Source organism: Melanotaenia boesemani, chromosome 11 (assembly GCF_017639745.1).
Source record: "Melanotaenia boesemani isolate fMelBoe1 chromosome 11, fMelBoe1.pri, whole genome shotgun sequence".
NCBI classification, from domain to species: Eukaryota; Metazoa; Chordata; class Actinopteri; order Atheriniformes; family Melanotaeniidae; genus Melanotaenia; species Melanotaenia boesemani.
The window spans coordinates 9263740-9283228 of NC_055692.1; the positions used below are offsets into that span (position 1 = coordinate 9263740).

Genomic DNA, 19489 nt, shown 5'->3' on the forward strand with positions numbered 1-19489 from the left:
CCAGCTTGGAGCATCACACTCGCGGATATACACACACAGTCATTGTGAATGACAGCTCTAATGGGTGTAGCTTATACGCTCAAATGCACATACACACAAATGCACAGACACACATGCTCACATTGACATGCAAGTCAAAAGACTGGACACAAGCATCGACCTAAATGTCAATCACATGGCAGAAATCTGGTGAGAGATGAATAGAAGAGGGGGACAGCATACAAGCAGCTTTTTATGGGTTATTTTTTTTAAGCATTCTCCATGCTTCCACTCGTCTCAGCGCAGACTCTGTAGTTTTATGTATTTTTTTCTTACTGACAACCGTTAGACAGACCAAGGTAGTGTCTGATATTTCAGTCACTTCTTCAGTCTGTGATACATAATAAACACTCAGTAGTACACTGGCAAGCATTTTGAAGTGTAATTCACAGATTCACATATTTTTAAATTAAAATCAAATTAAAATTTAATGTTGTTAAACGATCCTGAACCAGTACTTTTGTTTCAAAAGTACTGGTTCTGTGTGAATATGTGTCTGTATGTGTGTGTGTGTGTGTGAGTGTGTGTTTTTTTTAAAAAAAAAAGGACAGCTTCTGCCATAGTCAGGCTCCTCCTTGTCGCCAAGGGCAACAGCAGGCTGCAACCCTGTTGGCTGCCAACCGACCTAACCTTGACCCCTGAGGTCATCACTCTGTTAATGTGTGTGTGTGTGTGAGGATTTATACCAGCATATGTGTCAGTGTGACCACTGACTGGTGGTCACAGTGGCATATGTGATGGGCCCCTTTGCTGATTTCATCCTGTAGTTTCTATTCTGTGTGTTTTTTTGTGGATGTGTTTGCACATTTTAAACGTGCTTGAAAGATGCTTCAGTGATCTTATTTGGTTTATGAACATTTCACTCCAAGATGATGTACATTTCAGGGTGCGTGTGTTCATGTATGTGTGTGTGTATTCTTGTCAGCAGGGATGCCTGAGCCATGTTTCTCTTCACTGGGTGATTTTAACACTTTCACTGCTGGATTCCCTCAATCCTAATATACCTCCGCCTGACTACCCATATGCCACTTCTCTGCTTCCCATTTTCTCCATCTCCTCTAGTGTTTGGATGTGTGATTTTTACAGTGTCTTTCCAATTCCTTTTTGAAAATATAATTTATGAATGCATACATAGACTAAATGTGTAGTTCGGCTGGCATTTGGCAGCTGTTGGCTTTGTCTGACCTTTAACTGTCTATGAGGGTGTTCAAGGCTTCTTATACTTCTACAGACAGAAGCTGCTCTGCACAGACATTCTCTCAGACATATAAACCCAAACTAGAAATGGCTGTTTGAAGAATGTGATACATCTGACAAGCTACCTTTTTGTTCATACAGGCGACACATGCGCATGCTCAGAGAATGACAGATGATGGAAGACGCATTGACTTTTGGCTTAAAAATAAACATCTGTGTGTATTTGTGGGTGTGTGTGTATATATGCCCATTTATGAAGTGGAGAGAAACAATAAGATAATTGCTTATCTTCCCACTAAAAGTGTGTTTGTGTTTAATCAGAAGACAAAGTTTCCACTTCCTCCAGGGAGCCAATTAAAGCTCAATAAGGAACTGGCAGACAGAGAAACAGGGAGACTTGAGTATAAAGAAAAGAAAGAAAAGCAAGAGAGGAGGGAGGAGCAGTAGAAGGGTAGAGAGCAGCAGAGAGGAAAGGTGCAAGATGGATGGATGTAGTTTGTGATAGAGAAAGGAACGAAGCAGGGAGGTAGAGAATGAACAATGGGAGCGAAGATGAATAGAATGTGTCAGAAATAGTAGATGATTGGAAGGCAGAAAAAGACAAATAGATGCGTCTGTCTTCATGACAGTTTTAGAAAGGTGCTTCAAAGGAGTAGAACTCCTATATAGGTCAGTGGGGGTGGAGCAGGGTGCTAACACTGCCAGTTGTGCTAGCGGTGCCACATTTTCATAGTAAGTAAAATAATGTCCATAGGTCTGCTTTTAGTGAGGACAGGGGGACACATCGGTGAGCTGCCGTACTGCACATTTCAAGTTAATCTTATCTGGTATTAAAAATAATAATATGTTATAGGGTGGCCAGAATATTTTTAGTTTATCCTTGAATCCTTGAATTTACAAATCTAAAACTCCTGAACAATTATCAAAGCCATTCAGTCAACAATAAAAACTGCATCTTCACATCATCTTCTTAAGGTGAGCGTCAACTGCAGAGAAAGTGAGGGAGTTGAACCCTCTCTCCAGGAAAAGCATGGATGGCCCATCCAAGACTATGTGGAAAGGAAAATTCACACACACTTGATGCACAGCTTAATAAGACAAGGTTATGAAAACACAAAGTTATGGTGCGTTCCAGTTTTCTCGTAATTCTGAGCAGCCGAGAGTAGGTGATGTCATTACCAGGTAACTCTAAAATATAGACAAAAAGGTGAAGTTAGGTGAAGACTTTCATGTTGTCTTGAAGTTTAGTGGAACAATGGGGTAACTATTCCTGCCATTTAGAAGATTTTAGCACAAAATCGTTAAGTCTGCTGACTCAGAAGGTTACATTGTGAGAGAGGATGAATTTTCTGGTGTTTTTGATAAGAAATTGTGTAGTAAAACATGTAAGAAAACCTTTCTTACATCTTATGAAGAATTTTCAGCTTCTCTCTGCTGAATTTGTATCTGCTGAATGTTATCTAAAAGGTACAAGGTACTGTATGTCTGGTAAAAGTCTGAGTTGTTGGTGTTTTAACTGCATTTCTATATTCAGCAGTGTGTAACTAGTTAAAGAACAAAAAAAAAAAAACAAACAAAAAGAAAAACAACAGCACAGCAATCACACCAATAAATTACACAAGGGGATAAGGAGAAAAACTAATAACCCATGTGGTTATGGCAATGGATTAAACAGCCCTCTCTGCTGTGACTACATTATCCAAGAGTCATCGTCCATGCATCTATAGTAGATATCCATGAAAATGTCTACCTAGGTATTTTATCATACTGGTCCCATTTAATATTACTCAAAGTATCTTATAAATTTTAATAACACAGTTTTATATGAGTAAAAAAATATAAAATGTCCACAGAGCTGAAATCAAGCAAAATAAAAATGAAACCAAAACAAAATGTATTCATGACACTGTTCACTCATTTTTACTGTCTGTTACATTCCCAGGCGGCACTGACATAGTGTCATGTTTCATGGGTCAGAACCCAACAGTTCCAGTGTATCGAGGCGAGATCCAAACAAGAAATCTTGGCATGGCCGTAGAAGCCTGGAATCTTGATGGTGAGACTGTGTGCATGTTCAGAGTGGGACAACTTTTTGGAGTTTAATCCTTCTTCCCCTCCTTCTGTTTATTTTTCTGTTAATTAAATCTTGTGTACAATCAAGCTGTAAGAAAGTAGCAATATTAAGGAAAATAAATCACAAGCACATTTTTTAAAATGTGCTAAAACGCTCACGAAGCTTTTTGCTACTGAAGATGTACAACTTGTGTTTGATGAGATAAACAAAGGCTAGTTTTTGGAAATTCAGAAATGCTGTATGTGGAATGATCAACAGTCCCTGGATAAATATAGTTTAAAATATAGGAAACATTCTTTTCCTTTGATAATCTACAAAAAATGTGATCTTCCTGAGAGGCTTTTAAGCCTCCTATATATTTTCCTCATTGATTTTAGCCAATCACTCCCCAGCTTCATTCTGCAGGCTGCATTGGCAAGTCTCCACCACCTCAAAAGAGAGTGGACTGGGGGATAATTTAAAGGCAGTTTTGTAGGTAGAGCTCAGGATTATTTTATTCAGTCTTTAAGCCTCTAACACCATCCTAAGGGAGGAAGTTAGAACTGTTTAAAACCACACATCGAAGTGTATAAAGTTCCCTGGGAGTTCTGTCCATACTGTATCTGTGGACAGTTGGGTAAATGGCTGTGCAGCCTGGTGTATGTGTGTTTTTGTAAACCACACTGGGAAATTTGTTTTTGTTTGTGTGTGGTATGTTAACAGGTAAGCCGGTTTGGGGAGAGAGTGGGGAGCTTGTCTGCTTGAAGCCGATGCCCTGCCAGCCAACTCACTTCTGGAACGACGAGAATGGGAGCAAATATCATAAAGCTTACTTTTCCACATATCCTGGTAAAAATACAACCAACATGTAAATATGTGTGATAAAATCCATTTCCATACACTATCATGGTTATAAATTTAGCTTTTTATAGTATTTTTTTTCTTACCAGCAGTTTCCTTATTTTTCTACATTGCATGCATGCATTTTTTTCTCTGTTGTTTTGTGTTTGTTTTACATGCTTTTCTTCTGTTATTACAACCTTTTGCTTCATTAGAAAAACAGTTTTGAACCTAATTCTCTCCCTGCAGGTGTGTGGGCCCATGGGGATTACTGTAAAATCAACCCAAAGACAGGAGGCATTGTCATGCTGGGCAGAAGGTCAGCCATTAACTTTTCTACTAACAGAAGGAAAGAACTAATAAATGTTTAAGAGGGTCACAATTTATAGCTGTATTTATAATAGAATTTGTGTATTAGCATATAGCGTAACTGGACATTGTGATGCCACCTAAGATTGTTTGTCAAAATAACACTCTGGAGACTTCAGGTTTTCCATTGAACAAGAAAATTAAGTGAAGTTTAGAAATCAGTGATTGAGTTTTGAATCCAAACTTGTGTTTGTATTGCAGTGATGGTACGCTGAACCCCAACGGAGTCCGTTTTGGGAGCTCGGAGATCTACAACATCGGTGAGTCTTAAAGATGTAATGGGTTTCAGGTTTAAGGGTATCGGGAGTACGGCTGGGTGTTGTCACAAATTTCCTGAATTGATTTTAATCACAGCAGCTTATTTCGATTCAATTTTGATTTATTCTGATTCAATATCGATTCATTTACAGTTAATTGTGTAGCACCACCTATTTTTCTTGCATATTAAAGACATTCTCAGATAACTGTTTCTATAAAGCGCTGAGTCCATTTACATGAAATAAAAAAAAAAATCTAAATGAGTTATCTGGAAGTAATCCGATAGTTGTAATAATCTGATCTGACACATTAACATGTTTTCTGAAATACCATAACAATACAGTGTTTCCCCAGATTTACAGCCAGAAATGCAGTGATGAGAAAAAAAAGAAAATAAAAAAACACTCTGGACAGAAAAATAGTTCAACTTTTTAAATGTCCTGATGAAACCGTTTTATTCAGTGGAGTCATTCAAAATGTTCCTAAAGTTCACATCTCAGACGTGTTGATGTCAATAAAATATGCAAAGAATACTGGATCCATTTAAAGCCGTAAAACAATGACGTAGATTCAGGTTGTTCAGCTGTGCGCGTTCCATGACAACCATGACGCTACGGCTAGTGATGTGTGGTATGAAAAATTTCAACCGATACTGATAATCGATAAATTTCTGCTTCTCGTGGCTGATACTGATAACCGATAAGTTCCTATTTTTATGCTTATATTATAATCTGCAGTTTGTGCTGGATGCAGCGATGAAAAACTGATATTTAAGTAGCTCTGGCTATTCAAGTTTTGGTTCTTCATGCCTTCATGTTCCTCAATAAACTGATTTTTTTTTAAGCCCAGCCCCAAGCGGGAGCGGGGGAGAGTATTTTGGTGAGATTTAGTTGAGTCCAAATCTTCTTTTTTTGTTTGTGAGAAATTTCTAAGCCATTTTTTTGTGTCACTTGGAAGTTAATAAAAACACCATTTCTTTTTACTACAGGGATCACACCACTTTTTACTTCTCTGTTCTTCAAATCTTTTTTGTCTTACCTCCCACCATTTTTTCTTTCTATGCTCCTCACCATTGTTTTGTGTCCTTGTCTGATTCTCCTCTCTGCAGTGGAAGCTTTTGAAGAAGTGTCAGACAGTCTCTGTGTCCCTCAGTACAACGCTGACGGAGAAGAGCGAGTTATTTTATTCTTGAAGATGGCACCTGGGAAGCCCTTCTGCCCAGAGTTGGTGACAAAGATTAAAGGGGCCATTAGAAAGGCTCTCTCTGCCCGACACGTCCCTGCCCTGCTGCTGGAGACCAGAGACATTCCTGTAAGAGAAAAATGAATATCAGATATGAATAAACCTGTCAGATTATTCTGTCACACTGCTTACAGCAGCAGGAGTCAGCTCTGGCTCGAATGACAGCTTTCTTTTTCATCCCCCTGCAGTACACCATCAGCGGTAAGAAGGTGGAGGTGGCTGTGAAACAGGTTATTGCTGGTCGGGAGGTGACACAAAGAGGAGCGTTCTCCAACCCCGATTCACTGGACCTCTACAAGAACATCCCTGAGCTAAAAAACTATTGATGAGACTTCACAGAACTGGGGAGAGGAGCTGCACATAACAATCCTCTAATAGGAATCTAGCTCAGTTTTTAAATTAACAAACTGAGTTGGGTAGAGGTACAGGGGGAGGCACAGATTACAGCACTGTGTGCTTTAAGCTGGCATAGAAAAGGGAAATTATATTAAATTATATCTAACATGAGGTACACTGGTCCAAAGGCTAGCTTTCAATGACATCAGTAAGCTGCTGCGCTGTTTGTTATGTTGTGTAAGGAAAAGTTAAACTGAACCAAGCTTTGTGTGTAATAGTGCTTGTAAATAAGCCCATGCTATAAAGCAAGCAGCAGAAAAGTTAAGTGTAGCATTAAGTGTTTTACAACCATTGTTTCTCTGAATTTCCTGTTTCTAACCCCAATGCTTCTTTTCCTGGGTGGATCCTGGAATCAAGTCCATTGAGGTGTAAAGATAAATACACACAATCCTTGGATTAATCCCCCTTAGCTGTGACTCATTTAACCATATTATTGCTATGTGGTGTATGTTGCTTTATTAATGTATGTATATATACATATAAATATATTAATATATATTTTTAAAGACAAACTAAGTTTAGAAGTATGAATTAAAGATGGTGACCTAAACTTAACCAAAGTGAGTCAAGCTCTAACATGTCAACTTGAAAGAACAAGGGTCAGAAATGTCACTAAACTTAAGTGTTACCACAACTACTGGAAAAAAAGTTATTCATCTCATAAATATTGTTTTTTTCTGTATCTTAAACCCTTGGTTCAGTTTTGTTCCAGCTATGTATTTTAGGCTCTTTTTTAAAGGGAGAGTCAAACCCGCCCTCATTTTTCAAGCCGTCATACAAACAGTACAGTTAAGATCAGCAGTGATACGAATGTAAGTAAATGTTTATTTCACCACGGAAACCAGTATTGCTCAGTTACATCTGTATGTTCCATGTCTGCGATAAGTCTTCCAAGCAATGTATTCTCCAGTACAGACTTTAATTTTTACATAGGAAACTTAATTATTTATTCCAAAAATTGCATCATGCTCGTCAGTATCCATTGCCAGTAACATTGTTTAATTTCCAGTAGAAACATAGTGGAACAGAAAGAGAATTGTGGAGGAATCACACTTACAAATGTCTGACAGCTGTTTTATCTTTGGATTAAAGATTTGGATAACATTTCAAATCACCTCACAGGGAGCATTTTATCCTATTTGTCTTGTGCTTCTCTGATTATTGTTAACAGGAGGCATAAATGTAAAAAAAAAAGAGGTAAATCTCTGCAGTTCCTCTTTCTTTCTTTCCAGGGCAATCCTTGGAGTTTTGTGTTTTGTTTTAATGAGGAATAAAAAAGTCTCAAAGCTGCTGCACTGGTGACAGGAAACTGGGATCATGATTGGGTAACTGACCACTTTGCACTTTAGGACTGTACATAAAACAGCATTTATAGTGCGACTGGTAAAAAAAATGTCAGTTCCGGATCGTTTTTTTTAACCAGGTATTATTATTGTTGGCCAAGAGTTTCCTGACATATTTCCAGGTGTTGATTTGTTTTTCTCTCCTTCCACCTCTTCAGTTAATTTTCATTGTATTTTTTTTTACTTTCTATTTTGCAAGAAAACCTACATACATCTAATTTTTAAAGTAGACTGTTTGCTCTTTTACACAATAGTAAAGATGCTCATTTGACTTTCATACCTGTCAGTTTTGTTGAGGAATATTTGTAAACTGTGTGTCGTAGGAGATTTTGTTTCATGCGAGCATGCATTTCTTGGTTAACAGTTTTCAAATGCTGAATAAAGTGAGGCCAGTCTAAGAACAAACAAACTGTTCTGTGTTCCAAAACTAGAGCCTTTAATACTTGTTGGAGATTTACACTTTATGCATCCACATTGTTTTCCAAAGATAAACTGAAAAACTCTTTATCCATAGCCTGCTAGGCACTGCATGCATGTAGGACACATTACATGAGTTTAGGTCAATATTTATGAATTTAAAGGCTTTACTGAAGTGTTTACTTCTGAATTCTAACTCAGAAATTGCCAGCAACTCTGAAGTCATCAAAACTTTAAAGTTTATAAAGGAAGAAAGGTTACACCTTTGGTGTCATCAGGGGTTGTTATAAATGTGTGAAATACCAGTAATTCACCACTGGTGCGACAGCTTGCAGCTTGCAATGACCTCCATAGGATATGGAGGTTCAAGGTAACAGGGAAGGGATGGACAGACTGATGGGACAGCTGAAAAATAGTTTTTGTGTATGTTTGTGTTTTGGTGAGTGCATGGAAGCCACTCATTTTGACAGACAGTCTCTTTAAGAAATAAACTTGGCAGTTTTAAAGATCCCAAAATCTTTACACAGTAAGTGTGAACGCTCAGTCCTGGCAGTCAGCCCAGCCTCAACACAAAAACAGAAGAAATTAGAAAAAGCATGACTTGGTAGTCTAATTTGTCAGCATTTAACATCTTAATGACGTTACTTATGTCATTTTTCACTTCCTTTATTAAAGCTTGAAAGTTTTTCATTAGGTATCCCTATGATTTGTGTAAGAGAGAAGAGGGTGGGGACTGAGAGGGTTGGGAGAATGGATACAGGAAAGGACAGCAGGTTAAAAGCTGAAGAGTTTGCCTAATTGACCTGATGAACATCAGTGGTTCAAGGTTACTTTGTTAATACCAGAGTGTAGATTGGTTTAGCAGAAACAATTATAGCATTTGGAATCTCATAACAAAACACACATTGAACCGGACAAATGGGCATTCGATCGAGTGACGTTCTCCATTCTTCAATACAGCGGCAAGAACAAGTGAGAAGATAAAATAAAAACACAGTAAAAAATCTTACGGAAATTAATAATCAATATGTTTTAGATGCAGGTGATCTCAAATATAAATCTGAACCACGCAAAATGATGATGGACTTTTTAGTCTGACCAGAAATTCTAAAGTAAGCAGTTCCGATACTGAGGAATATATAGAATTATTTGTTTTAGCTTTTTATTTGGATTGTTTCGCAGGTAAGACTATGCTAATTCACTCCCTCATAGCAGCTGTAGCGTAGTACTTTTTATTTAAATCAACCATTTAGTGTTAAAGTTTAGTGAAGAATCTAGCAAGCTGAATTGCTAACTCCTGACGGTGTTATAAATGTTCTGAGAACACAGTTGACTCATAATGTGATAAAGAAATGACACTTTTACATTGCTAGGGTTCACATATCACTACAAAAAAAATGACCTGGTCCTTTCCAGGATGTAAAAGGAGTTAAATACAAGATGAACCGTATTAGAACTCATTACACTTCGTCATTTTAATAAAAACTGCACCAAAAGACTAAAAGAACTTAGTAGAAAAAAAACTAGGGAAAGTAGCAGCCAGGTGCTGCTAATCAAATGCTGGTGATTAACTGATCATCAGCAGGTGTGAGCATCTCTATAAAAGCAAAAAACTACTTTGGTAGTTTACTGGTCTGCAGCATCTAGTTGTGTCTTTACACAACCCCATGGGAGGGAATGGCATCGTAAATGAGCTTGGAGAAGCAATTTTTGCTGCCCATCAGTCTGGGGAGGGTTATATGGTAATTTAAAAAAAAAAGGAGTCCATTGTGAGCTTTAACATGTTATATGTCAGAGACTGAATTTGTTTGTTTTGGGAAGAAGCTGGCAGCACAGCTCAAGTTTGCAAAGTTGCATCTCAACAATCCACAAAATCTCTGGACCAAAGTGAAAATGTTATTCGTAATGAAGAGGACCATTTTTGGTAAAGATGAAACACATCAGCTCAAACACCTTGTAATAGCTGTCAAGCACAGTGGTGCAGGACTGAGGATTACCTGGAGAACCTGGATACCCAATTGATCATGAACTATTCATTTATTGATTCATTCTCAAATGCAAGGCCATCTGTTCAACACTCAAAGCTTGGCTGAAATTAGATCATACATTTGGAACCTGGTAAGGACTTATTTTAATTAGATTTAATAAATTTATTAGTTGAATTATTAAAATTTCTACTATAACTATTGATGAACCAAATTATTTAGCTTTTATTGGCAAAATTGTGTTTTTTTTTTCTTATTAATTTACCTTTCAGTTTGTGTAGTTATGACTAGTTTCATCATAGAGTGATTATTGGATACATTGACATGGACATGACATGAACTGGTACTTTCTACATTGGATGAGGGTTGGAACTTGATTGACCCTGTGTTACTTGTATGGCTGTGATGCTGCTTGCTTAAGCTGTTGTTACATAAACCCCACTTTGTCCCCAGGTCATTTACTAGTGTGTACATGGTTGTATGTGGATATAAAAGGCATAAAAAATATCAGTGTAAATGTGTCATTTCAATGAGGAATGAGGCTTGTTATAAATGTGGTTTGCTTTGAGTGGTTAACAAGACTATATAAAGAAAAAGTCAGTTTAAAGTCAGCTTTCGTCTGAGTCTTTGTGTCTTCACCACGGTTAAACACAAAATGATGGTTACGTCGGTATGTTTTAACCATCTACATGTCATTGCCTCCTTTTGTTCATAATGTCAATGTGGTAAAAAGCTCAGAAAATGTTAAAGAGACAATACGCGAGGAGCATACAGATAAGAGATGACAGACAGAAAATGTCAAATGTTGATGGAGTGATGCCTGCTTTGTGTGGCCATCTTGATGGATCAGTGTGACGTATGAAACATTTATAAAATTAATCGGTAACTTTACCCTCTGTACATGACAGCAGAGGAAGTGAATACAGTTGGTGAGAAAAAGATCCTTGAGAAAAGGTGTTTTTTTTTTTTTTTTTTTAGGCTTTCATGATCATATAAGCTCTTTGGTAGGAAGCTTTTTTGTATTTACTTTTTTTAAAAAAAGATACAAAAAATGTTTCTTCAAAAATTGTAGAGAAGTTCAATTGTTTTCGCATCTACACTTATATGAAATTAGAAGTGCTGTATGAGTGTCTGTGTAAATAAGAAAGACATAGACACGGTAAAAAAGGCTCTCTGTGTGGTTTACTATTTTATGAGTTCATTTAGCATATCAGTCTTCTGTCTCAAGGAAAAAAAAATGTCAGGTTTTCCAACAAAACTGATCTCCAAATTGGAATTCAAGCAACAAATGATTAGTGTTTTTTTTAGAAAAAAGCTAAATGCATTTTAAAATGCATCCCACAAACGTCTTATCCTTGAACTCTGAAAGTGAATCATCAATATGTGTCTTTATGTTTTGCCACTTCTTTAACTCTCATCACCTGCCCTCCCCACCTTTTTTAGCACCAGCCTCCAAATCTTTACTCTGCCCCTCAGTCACCTACTTTATTGTCTTTTGTCTATTCACTGCAACTTTCATGTTTAGTCCTTTGGCATTTCTTTCTTCATTTTGTGCTTCCTTTTTTCCTTATCTCCCCATCCTTCTGCCTGTGACCCCAAGACTGATCTCTGAGCAAATTCTTGAAAGATGCCCAATTCCTGAAAGAGGAGTTATACTGGGGGACAAGGAAGCTTATGTCTTTTTGGCATCCAAGATTAATTTAAAGTGGTGTTAAACATGTTGCATTGCAATTTGAACTGAATGTAAAACATCTACATTGCCACAAACAATTTAAGGGACTGAGACATGAGCAGAATTGTGGATACATACAGAGATGTGAGAAGTGGGGCCGGTTTTCTGCTTGCTGATATTTAGTTTATTTTTATATACTTATTTTATTTTATCTTACCTGTCTACCTCTTTGTAATGTAGACAGATCTTGTGCATATTTTCCTTTAGCCATTACCATATGTTTAGCATTATTTCTCAGGAACCACAGGATTTTTTTTATCTAGAAGGTTAGTTTTTCTATAAGGTTACCTGAACAAAAACTTCATCTGTCACCTGACAAAAGCCAGACAGAGAAAAGCATTTTGATTTATGCTAAAAAATGTCAACGGCTCTCCTTAAGGTCTCTTGAGGGAACATTGTCTGAGAAATCAGATTTCCTGATGTTTCACTGCAAAATTCTAAATTTTTCATTCATCTTCTTGAGATGTGAGTGTAAGAAATCTTAATCACTTTGGCTAGTTGCATGCGGAGCACTACTATGATTCTAGGAGTTTTGGAGTTGACCCAACAGCATCAGCCACTTATTGCTGGTGCAAAGGGGCAGATTTACATTTGTATACATTAACTTCCTAAATGAAAAGCACCCCAAGAAGTTTTCATACATTTGAATTTTCTTTACAGTTTATTATTGTAAGAAATGACTTCAGAAATGAACAACACAGCTAAACATCTGAGTAGTGCCCCCTAAAAATGTGCCAGAATCTCCTGCAATATTCTCCCGTTGGTTTTCATTCTTCATTTAAGCTGGATTGGATGATAGCACAGTTAGAAGGTAAAAAATAACAAATATTTTGCACTTTTTTCATTTTACACTGTCAGGGAATTCAATAGTGTGTGGAAGATCCACACACCGCCTCAACAGTCTGGCATTTCCTCCTCATGTTGGTCACATTTTGCTGTGAGATGGGATCCCATCTCTTAACCAGGAGTTGCTAAAAGACAAACAGTGAGGTTGTGTTGGTAACTCAAACCAGAAGAGCATACCTAAGCTGATCCCACAACCTCTCTACTCCCAAAATCTGGAGGTCCTCTGTGGTCCTGGCGCTGGGAGACAGCGTTGTCATCCTGGAGGATGGAGTGAGGTCTCAGATTATGGCAATATGGGATAGCCACTGGCCCCGAATCTAATTCTGATATGTTTGTCAATTAAGTGACTGGCACAGTGACCTGGCATCACTTAAATCTCAAAACGGGAATACCAAGAGGAGTGTTGCTCATTCCACAGAAGCACTATGTTTACAAGTTATGTTTTATTTTAAAAAGAAACCAACTCATGGGAATACCACCTGAATTACCTAAGCCCCCCTGAGAAAAGTTGAAGAGATGGAAGAAGCAACCAGAGAGAAGAAGGAGGCAGGTTTAGTAATCAGCTTGAACCGGGTGAGGCGAGACACTCACCTGTTAAAAAGCAAACCAAACAGAAGATGAAGAAAAGAGAGAAATTAAAGGGGGAGATAAATCGCTTTGAAGTCACAAATATCAGCCAGGCGGGCCCAACGCCATGAACACTTTTATATTTCTCCTATTTCATCTGTCAATCTTACATCTTTTTTTGTGGATTGTTTGGCTGTATCTGGCTTCCCACTTTGTTCGCACACCGATCGCTCACTCTTTCACTGTCACAGCTTGATTCCTGTTATTTGAGAGAAGCGTGTGAATTATATAAGGAGTCTTCTGAGCCTTCTGGAGAGATTGACTTTGTAATAGTGCCAGCTAAACTGCTTGAGACGTCTTGTCTTTCATAAGTGACAGCAGAAACAGTGTCAAGTGTGACTGATTGAAACGTGTTGCAGAAGGTTGTCATACTTTTCCACATATTGGCTGTGAAATGTTTGAGATGCTTTTTTTTTTTTTTTTTTTAAGCATTTTACTGACCAAAGTATGGCAACGTCACTCCTTTCAAACCAACTTTGTGTGTGTGTGTTCATGAAAGTCATGAAACAAATGTGTGCATAAGAAATTTACACTATATGATCAATTCTTCACATTCAATGCAAATTTATGAAATTTGCAAACCAGCCACAAGCAGATAACACAATACAAGTTTCAATCAAGTTATAAGGAGCGTATAAAGACAGAATTTGAAATCTAGCTTGCTCTAAGGTCCTTTTCAAATTATTTAACAGATTAGTGGTTGGTAACCAGAAAAAATTCTTAAATACGTATACAGAACTTTTGCCATTTTCTCAGTTATGTGCCCCCTATTAATGGCTAATTTGGCATCCATTTTGCCTTCCACCTGTACTGTGAGATCTCTTCAACCAGTAAAAGACAGTCTTATCTTCACTCTTGTCTCTTGCTCTGTCTCTGTCTCTTTTTCTTTTTTCTCTCTCCCTCTGATAACTGCGTTTCTGTGCTGAATTAGCCATGGCGCACGTTCAAAACGGCCAGTGTGTTTATACCTGCTTGCTAGTGTGTTACATGGTGCACAAAGGAAAACTCAGCTGTGACAAACGAGTCAGGAACACAGTTTTAAGGTTGAAAAGTTATGAAGTGCGTCTTTAAGAGAAAAGATGTAAACAAAACTAATTGACTCTTATTCCTCTAGTTGGATGCCCATTAGCTGGCGCTAATGCCACAGCCACTCTTCCTGGGGTCAACATTTAACGAACATGATATCCATAATACAAAATGCACTTAAGCAAAACAACCTACATACAAGCAAATTCCATAAGGAACATGTTCCGTATGCCATGTGTCATGTATGCAATTTCTTGAATGCATTATGCATGTGAACAGAAAGTACATTGTAGCTATCACCACAATTCCTTAATATTAATCAGTTGGTGTTAAAATGTGCTTTGAGTAATCTCTTAAAACCGGCTTTACAGGGAGCTCTAACTACAATAGCTAATAAAATATTCCACGTTGATAGTTTTTTAAATTACAGATCTACGCACTGCATCTGTTTTTGGCTTTTTGCTTTAAAAGGTAGCCACAAAAAGTCTCGTGTCCCTGCTAAATTACAGTCACACACCTCAAAACCCAGGGCAGTTGATCGCTGCCTTACCACAGAGGTTAGTATTGGAATAGTTCTGTATACATAAACATATGGACAATTTATTTTCATTGTAACTGGCATTTATTATTATGGCATCACCTAATTCAACACATTCTGCCTGTCAGATTTGGTGTTTGTTTAAATATTACTTCGTTAGTAACAAATTCAAAGTGGAAAATGAAGTTATTTCTTATCCCAATATTTCCTCATAATTGAATTATTTTCTACTTATTTTGGTATTACCTACTGATATCACGCTTAATGCCAAAATCTGCCTGATAAACTCTGCAGGTTTTCTCCCTCAGGACTGGTGCAGAACACTGCAAGATGTTTAAACTGACACAAATACACAGTTGGTATGCAGAAATCAAAAGAGCATATGCACAGTGTAAGAAATGATGGCTGTATTTATTACTACTGCACTGCTGCATAACATCAATATAGTGAATGAACTTTCTCTTCAAAATACCTTTTTGGCAGACAATTTGTGAAGTTTGAGCTTCTTCCAAGTACAATCAACACACTGCAGTAAAATGTTGGTGTGGTCATCTGTATCTTAGCAGCTGGTCTGAGTTTGTACACCTGGAATTTCAGCACAAAAATATGGTGCACATTTGGGTTTTGTCAAAAAATGGATCATTGGCTTCTGAGATTTAGCATTCGACTGTCAGATACAGCTGGATGCATTTTAGAAAGACAGATGGAAACATGGATGGATGGAATACAGGAGCAAAAACTGGTAAGAAGGCAGTGCTGTGTAGGAAATGGACTGCTAAAAATATAGTTTTCTAAGCAGCAACTATTACTCAGAGTAGTTCAGTTCATTAATCTCAATAAAAACTAAAATTTACTTTCAGTGGTCTAATGAATCTGGACCAGTAAGTAGTGTTTTGACACTTGATTTCTCATTTTCTAGATGCTGATATTAAATTTAAACAGTATTCACAAAGTTATGCTTCAGGTTTTTCCAGCCAAAAAAATTCTTTTTATTCTTTAACCCTTAACATGTGTCATGAATATTCTGTGAATAATTAATTTTAAGAACAAGTTTGACACTGAACTGGGTGAAGAAGGCAGGAATCAAACGCAAAACTCAAAATACAACTGATGTAAAATCAATGTCTTTTAATTGAGTTCTTGGATGAAACAAGGATATTAAAAGGGAAAAAAAGGGTTCCAAAAAAGGGATAAGTATGTAGGCATAACAGAGACGTGAAGCAAAAATGACAAGACAAAGCTGGAATGCTGGACATACAGGGATTCAGATGAACTGTATAACTTCATACATAGGAGGAAGACCTTAGGGTGGGGTAGGTGCTGATTACAGGAGGGCAGGAAGTGAAGATGTCTGAAATGGGGGGAAAAAAAAGTAAAAACAGGGATCAAATATACTGAAGATCAGCAACTAGCAAATGTTGAAGGAGTTAATGAATTGAATATCAGTTATTCTGCGATAGTGCTGAAATTAGCATCCCCATTTTAAAGTAATTAAAACTAAATAAAGCACTAAAACATCTTAACATTAATACCTGAGAAAAACAATTAAATCAGTCGAGATGATTTTCATGTAGAAGCAGTTCAGGATCTCTATGATTTTTGTCTTAATTTTTTGGTCCATCATGATCATTTTTCCCACGGTTTAGACCATTTTCTGCATTGATCTGTGTCCTTGATTGAGCGATCATATTCACAAAATACCTGGTAAAAATAAACAATAAGTAAGGAAGTGGAAGGGGAATTCATTATGTGCACAGACCTATTTTGGGAATCATTTTCCTTTTGGTTTATCAGGGTCAGTGGATTACACGGGGATAAAGTGTGTGTCCTTTGCACGTTTAGATATACACACTTTCACATAAATACACACACAGGGAAAAAAGGGGAAATTATCAGGAGAACTGGATTACACAGGGATAAGGATTGACTCTTGATATTGACCCATTGACTAAACACACACATACTTGTTTACATTCACTCACCCAGTACACCCACAAATAGAGCTCAGTGTGCATACCACGTCTACTCTGACCAGTTTACCCATTTAGTACTTGGACAGGGAATATTTTCTGCTATATTCTATTTGTGTACAGTGCCTTTCATCCCACTTGCTCAGATAGCTTTTAAGTTTACACACACTGCAAGTTTGGTAAAACAGTAGTTTCACTGTCGTGCATGATTAGCTACTGTATGATTTAGAGATTCAGGAAAAAAAAACTTTTTTCTAATATCTAGCTTTAAAATCTGTAGAACTCATGTTTGAATGTTAAGAATAAATATGAAGCTAAACTTGGGATATATTTAGTTTAGCTAAAAACATTTGTTCAGTTTAATTGCAACGATATGAAGTCAATATGTAGTGTTTCTGCTGGCGCAATTTTTTTTTTTTTTTTTTTTTTGAAGAAGCCTCTGACTGAACACAATTCATTGTTTAATTTCATTGTTTAATTTGTACCTGGAGGGTCTATAGCAGGGCTGCTCAGTTCAGTCCTACGAGGGCTGCAATCCAGCAGATTTTCAATGTATTCCTACATAGTTGAGTAGCTTCTTCAATTGTTGGGCAGTTCCAGCCCAGAACCAGCTCTGTTTGCTCAGTTACTCGCTCTGATGCTGCTGCCCTGACAGATGGATGCGAAGCAGATTGCATTCCCCCTTCACAGACTTAGAAAATATGTTACATCTTACTGCAAACAATTTTTTATCAAAGTTTTATCAAAAATTGGTCAACCCTGTACACACTTGCACAGTTTAAGTTGTATTTCCAGATAGGTGATCGCACATAGTCCTCTACAAATGCCATCTTTTCTCCCAGCAACTGCAAGGAAATTGATCAGAGTTTTTCGAGATAGTTACAGAAAAAAGTACAGTTGGAAAATCTACACCTGTGCATTATTTTAATTTAAAAAAATATAAGCAACAGGCATTTGTAAAACTGCATCATGACCATTGTGTGCATATCATATCTGGCATAATGAATGTATCTCCCCAAGATAACAATGATCTGACAGCCAATGCCAGGGACTCTCTTGCCAATAACAGATCTTTTACAATTTTTATAGGGCATTTCAGGTGAAAAGTGACTTGTTTGCATAACTGAGCACAAAATCTTACATACTTGTATTTATTCATGTGATCTGACTTTATTTTTTCAGTAGGCCTTGTGGCAAAAGGCTAGTATCATTCTCACCTGCTGGTTTTGATAATGATGCATATTTTGACATCAAACAAATTACTTTCTAGAGGGAAAAATGTTACTTTGTTGTTGTTGAAATATTGGTTGATTTGTACTTCACAGCTTCAGAAAATGGTAACAACAACCTGGATTATGTGAACAATATGAACCTCATATACACTACCGTTCAAAAGTTTGGGGTCACTTTGCCATGGGATTCAATAGGGAAGTGACCCCAAACTTTTGAACGGTAGTGTACTTGTACAGTGAAAAGTTCACCAGTTTAGTTAGAGAGAAAATGCTTCATGTTATCCATGAAATTGGCTGTAATAAAGCTTGTGAATGTAATGGAATAAAAGGTACATGATTTCTGTACAGAAATATTAATGCTTAGTTTTATGTTCTATTTTTTTGGATTGCCTCAAGTCAAAAGGCATCCAGTTCAATTGCTTTTTGGAGTAGGCAGGGATATTTAACACAGGTATCCCACAGATTCACACTAAATTAATGTAAAGGGATCAATGGCAAGTTAAGCTTTGGTTATATTTAGGAAACATCAAAGAAACATTCCTTCAACTGCAATGTAGTGACGTCCAACATTAAAGGTAAAGCTATATTATTAGGACAAACCATGTGCATGTAGGGTTATTTCTGTATACCATGTTTGTTGTATTTCTTTATGTGAGTGCTTGTAGGCTGTGGCTTGTATGAGCTGAACAGGATGTGCATATTTGCATGAAATTGAAGGCGAGCTATACCAGCATAAATGAAAAACATGATTTTTCACAGGTCCATTTCTGCTTGAACCAGCATGAAAAATGCAAACATGACAAAAAAAATACAAACACGTGTTGCCCACCGATGCATACAATTCCTATTAACTAGCAATTCTTTTTTTCCTTCAACAAATATACAGTCTACCTTAAGAAGTTGTTGTTAGAATACTTTTTTGTCATTATTCAAGAATGTACAACAAAATTGGAATGTAATGATACAGACTCACACCTATTATATAAACATTCAACATTCATAAGCTATTCTTTAGTGCCAATGTATGCAGAGGTAAGGAGGAAGGGGAAAATGTTAAATAAAAGTTATAGTTACAAGTTAATAATAATGGTAAAAATGACTGATGGAAATAATAAAAATGAACATATTAACAAAAAAAAAAATGATATTCTTGTTTATCTTCATCTGCTTCTTGTGCTTCTCATGCTTCTTCTTCTTCAGCCCTCCATGGACTGGAATAAGCAGATAAAGAAAACTGATCTTTTTCCATTTACCTCTTGTCATCATGTTTGCTTGTGTTATACTTTGGCTTTTGAAGAGCTTATTTGTGTAATCTGGTAGAGCATTTTAGCTGTCTGTCTTTCGTCTCTTTCTTTTCCTGCCAATGGCATTTTTGGTAC

The 19489-nt window shown here is 37.0% G+C and overlaps 1 protein-coding gene across 1 annotated transcript in view; it reads left to right on the plus strand.

The window, feature by feature from the left end:
• aacs (acetoacetyl-CoA synthetase) overlaps positions 1-8084 on the plus strand; it is a 40683-nt gene extending 32599 nt beyond the window's left edge. Inside the window, exons 13-18 of the mRNA XM_042000481.1 lie at positions 3179-3292; positions 4013-4138; positions 4379-4448; positions 4700-4758; positions 5865-6067; positions 6187-8084. Coding sequence (XP_041856415.1) covers positions 3179-3292; positions 4013-4138; positions 4379-4448; positions 4700-4758; positions 5865-6067; positions 6187-6324 — 710 coding nt within the window. The 3' untranslated portion in view covers positions 6325-8084. The remainder of the gene's footprint in view (positions 1-3178; positions 3293-4012; positions 4139-4378; positions 4449-4699; positions 4759-5864; positions 6068-6186) is intronic.
• Positions 8085-19489: the final 11405 nt, after the last annotated feature.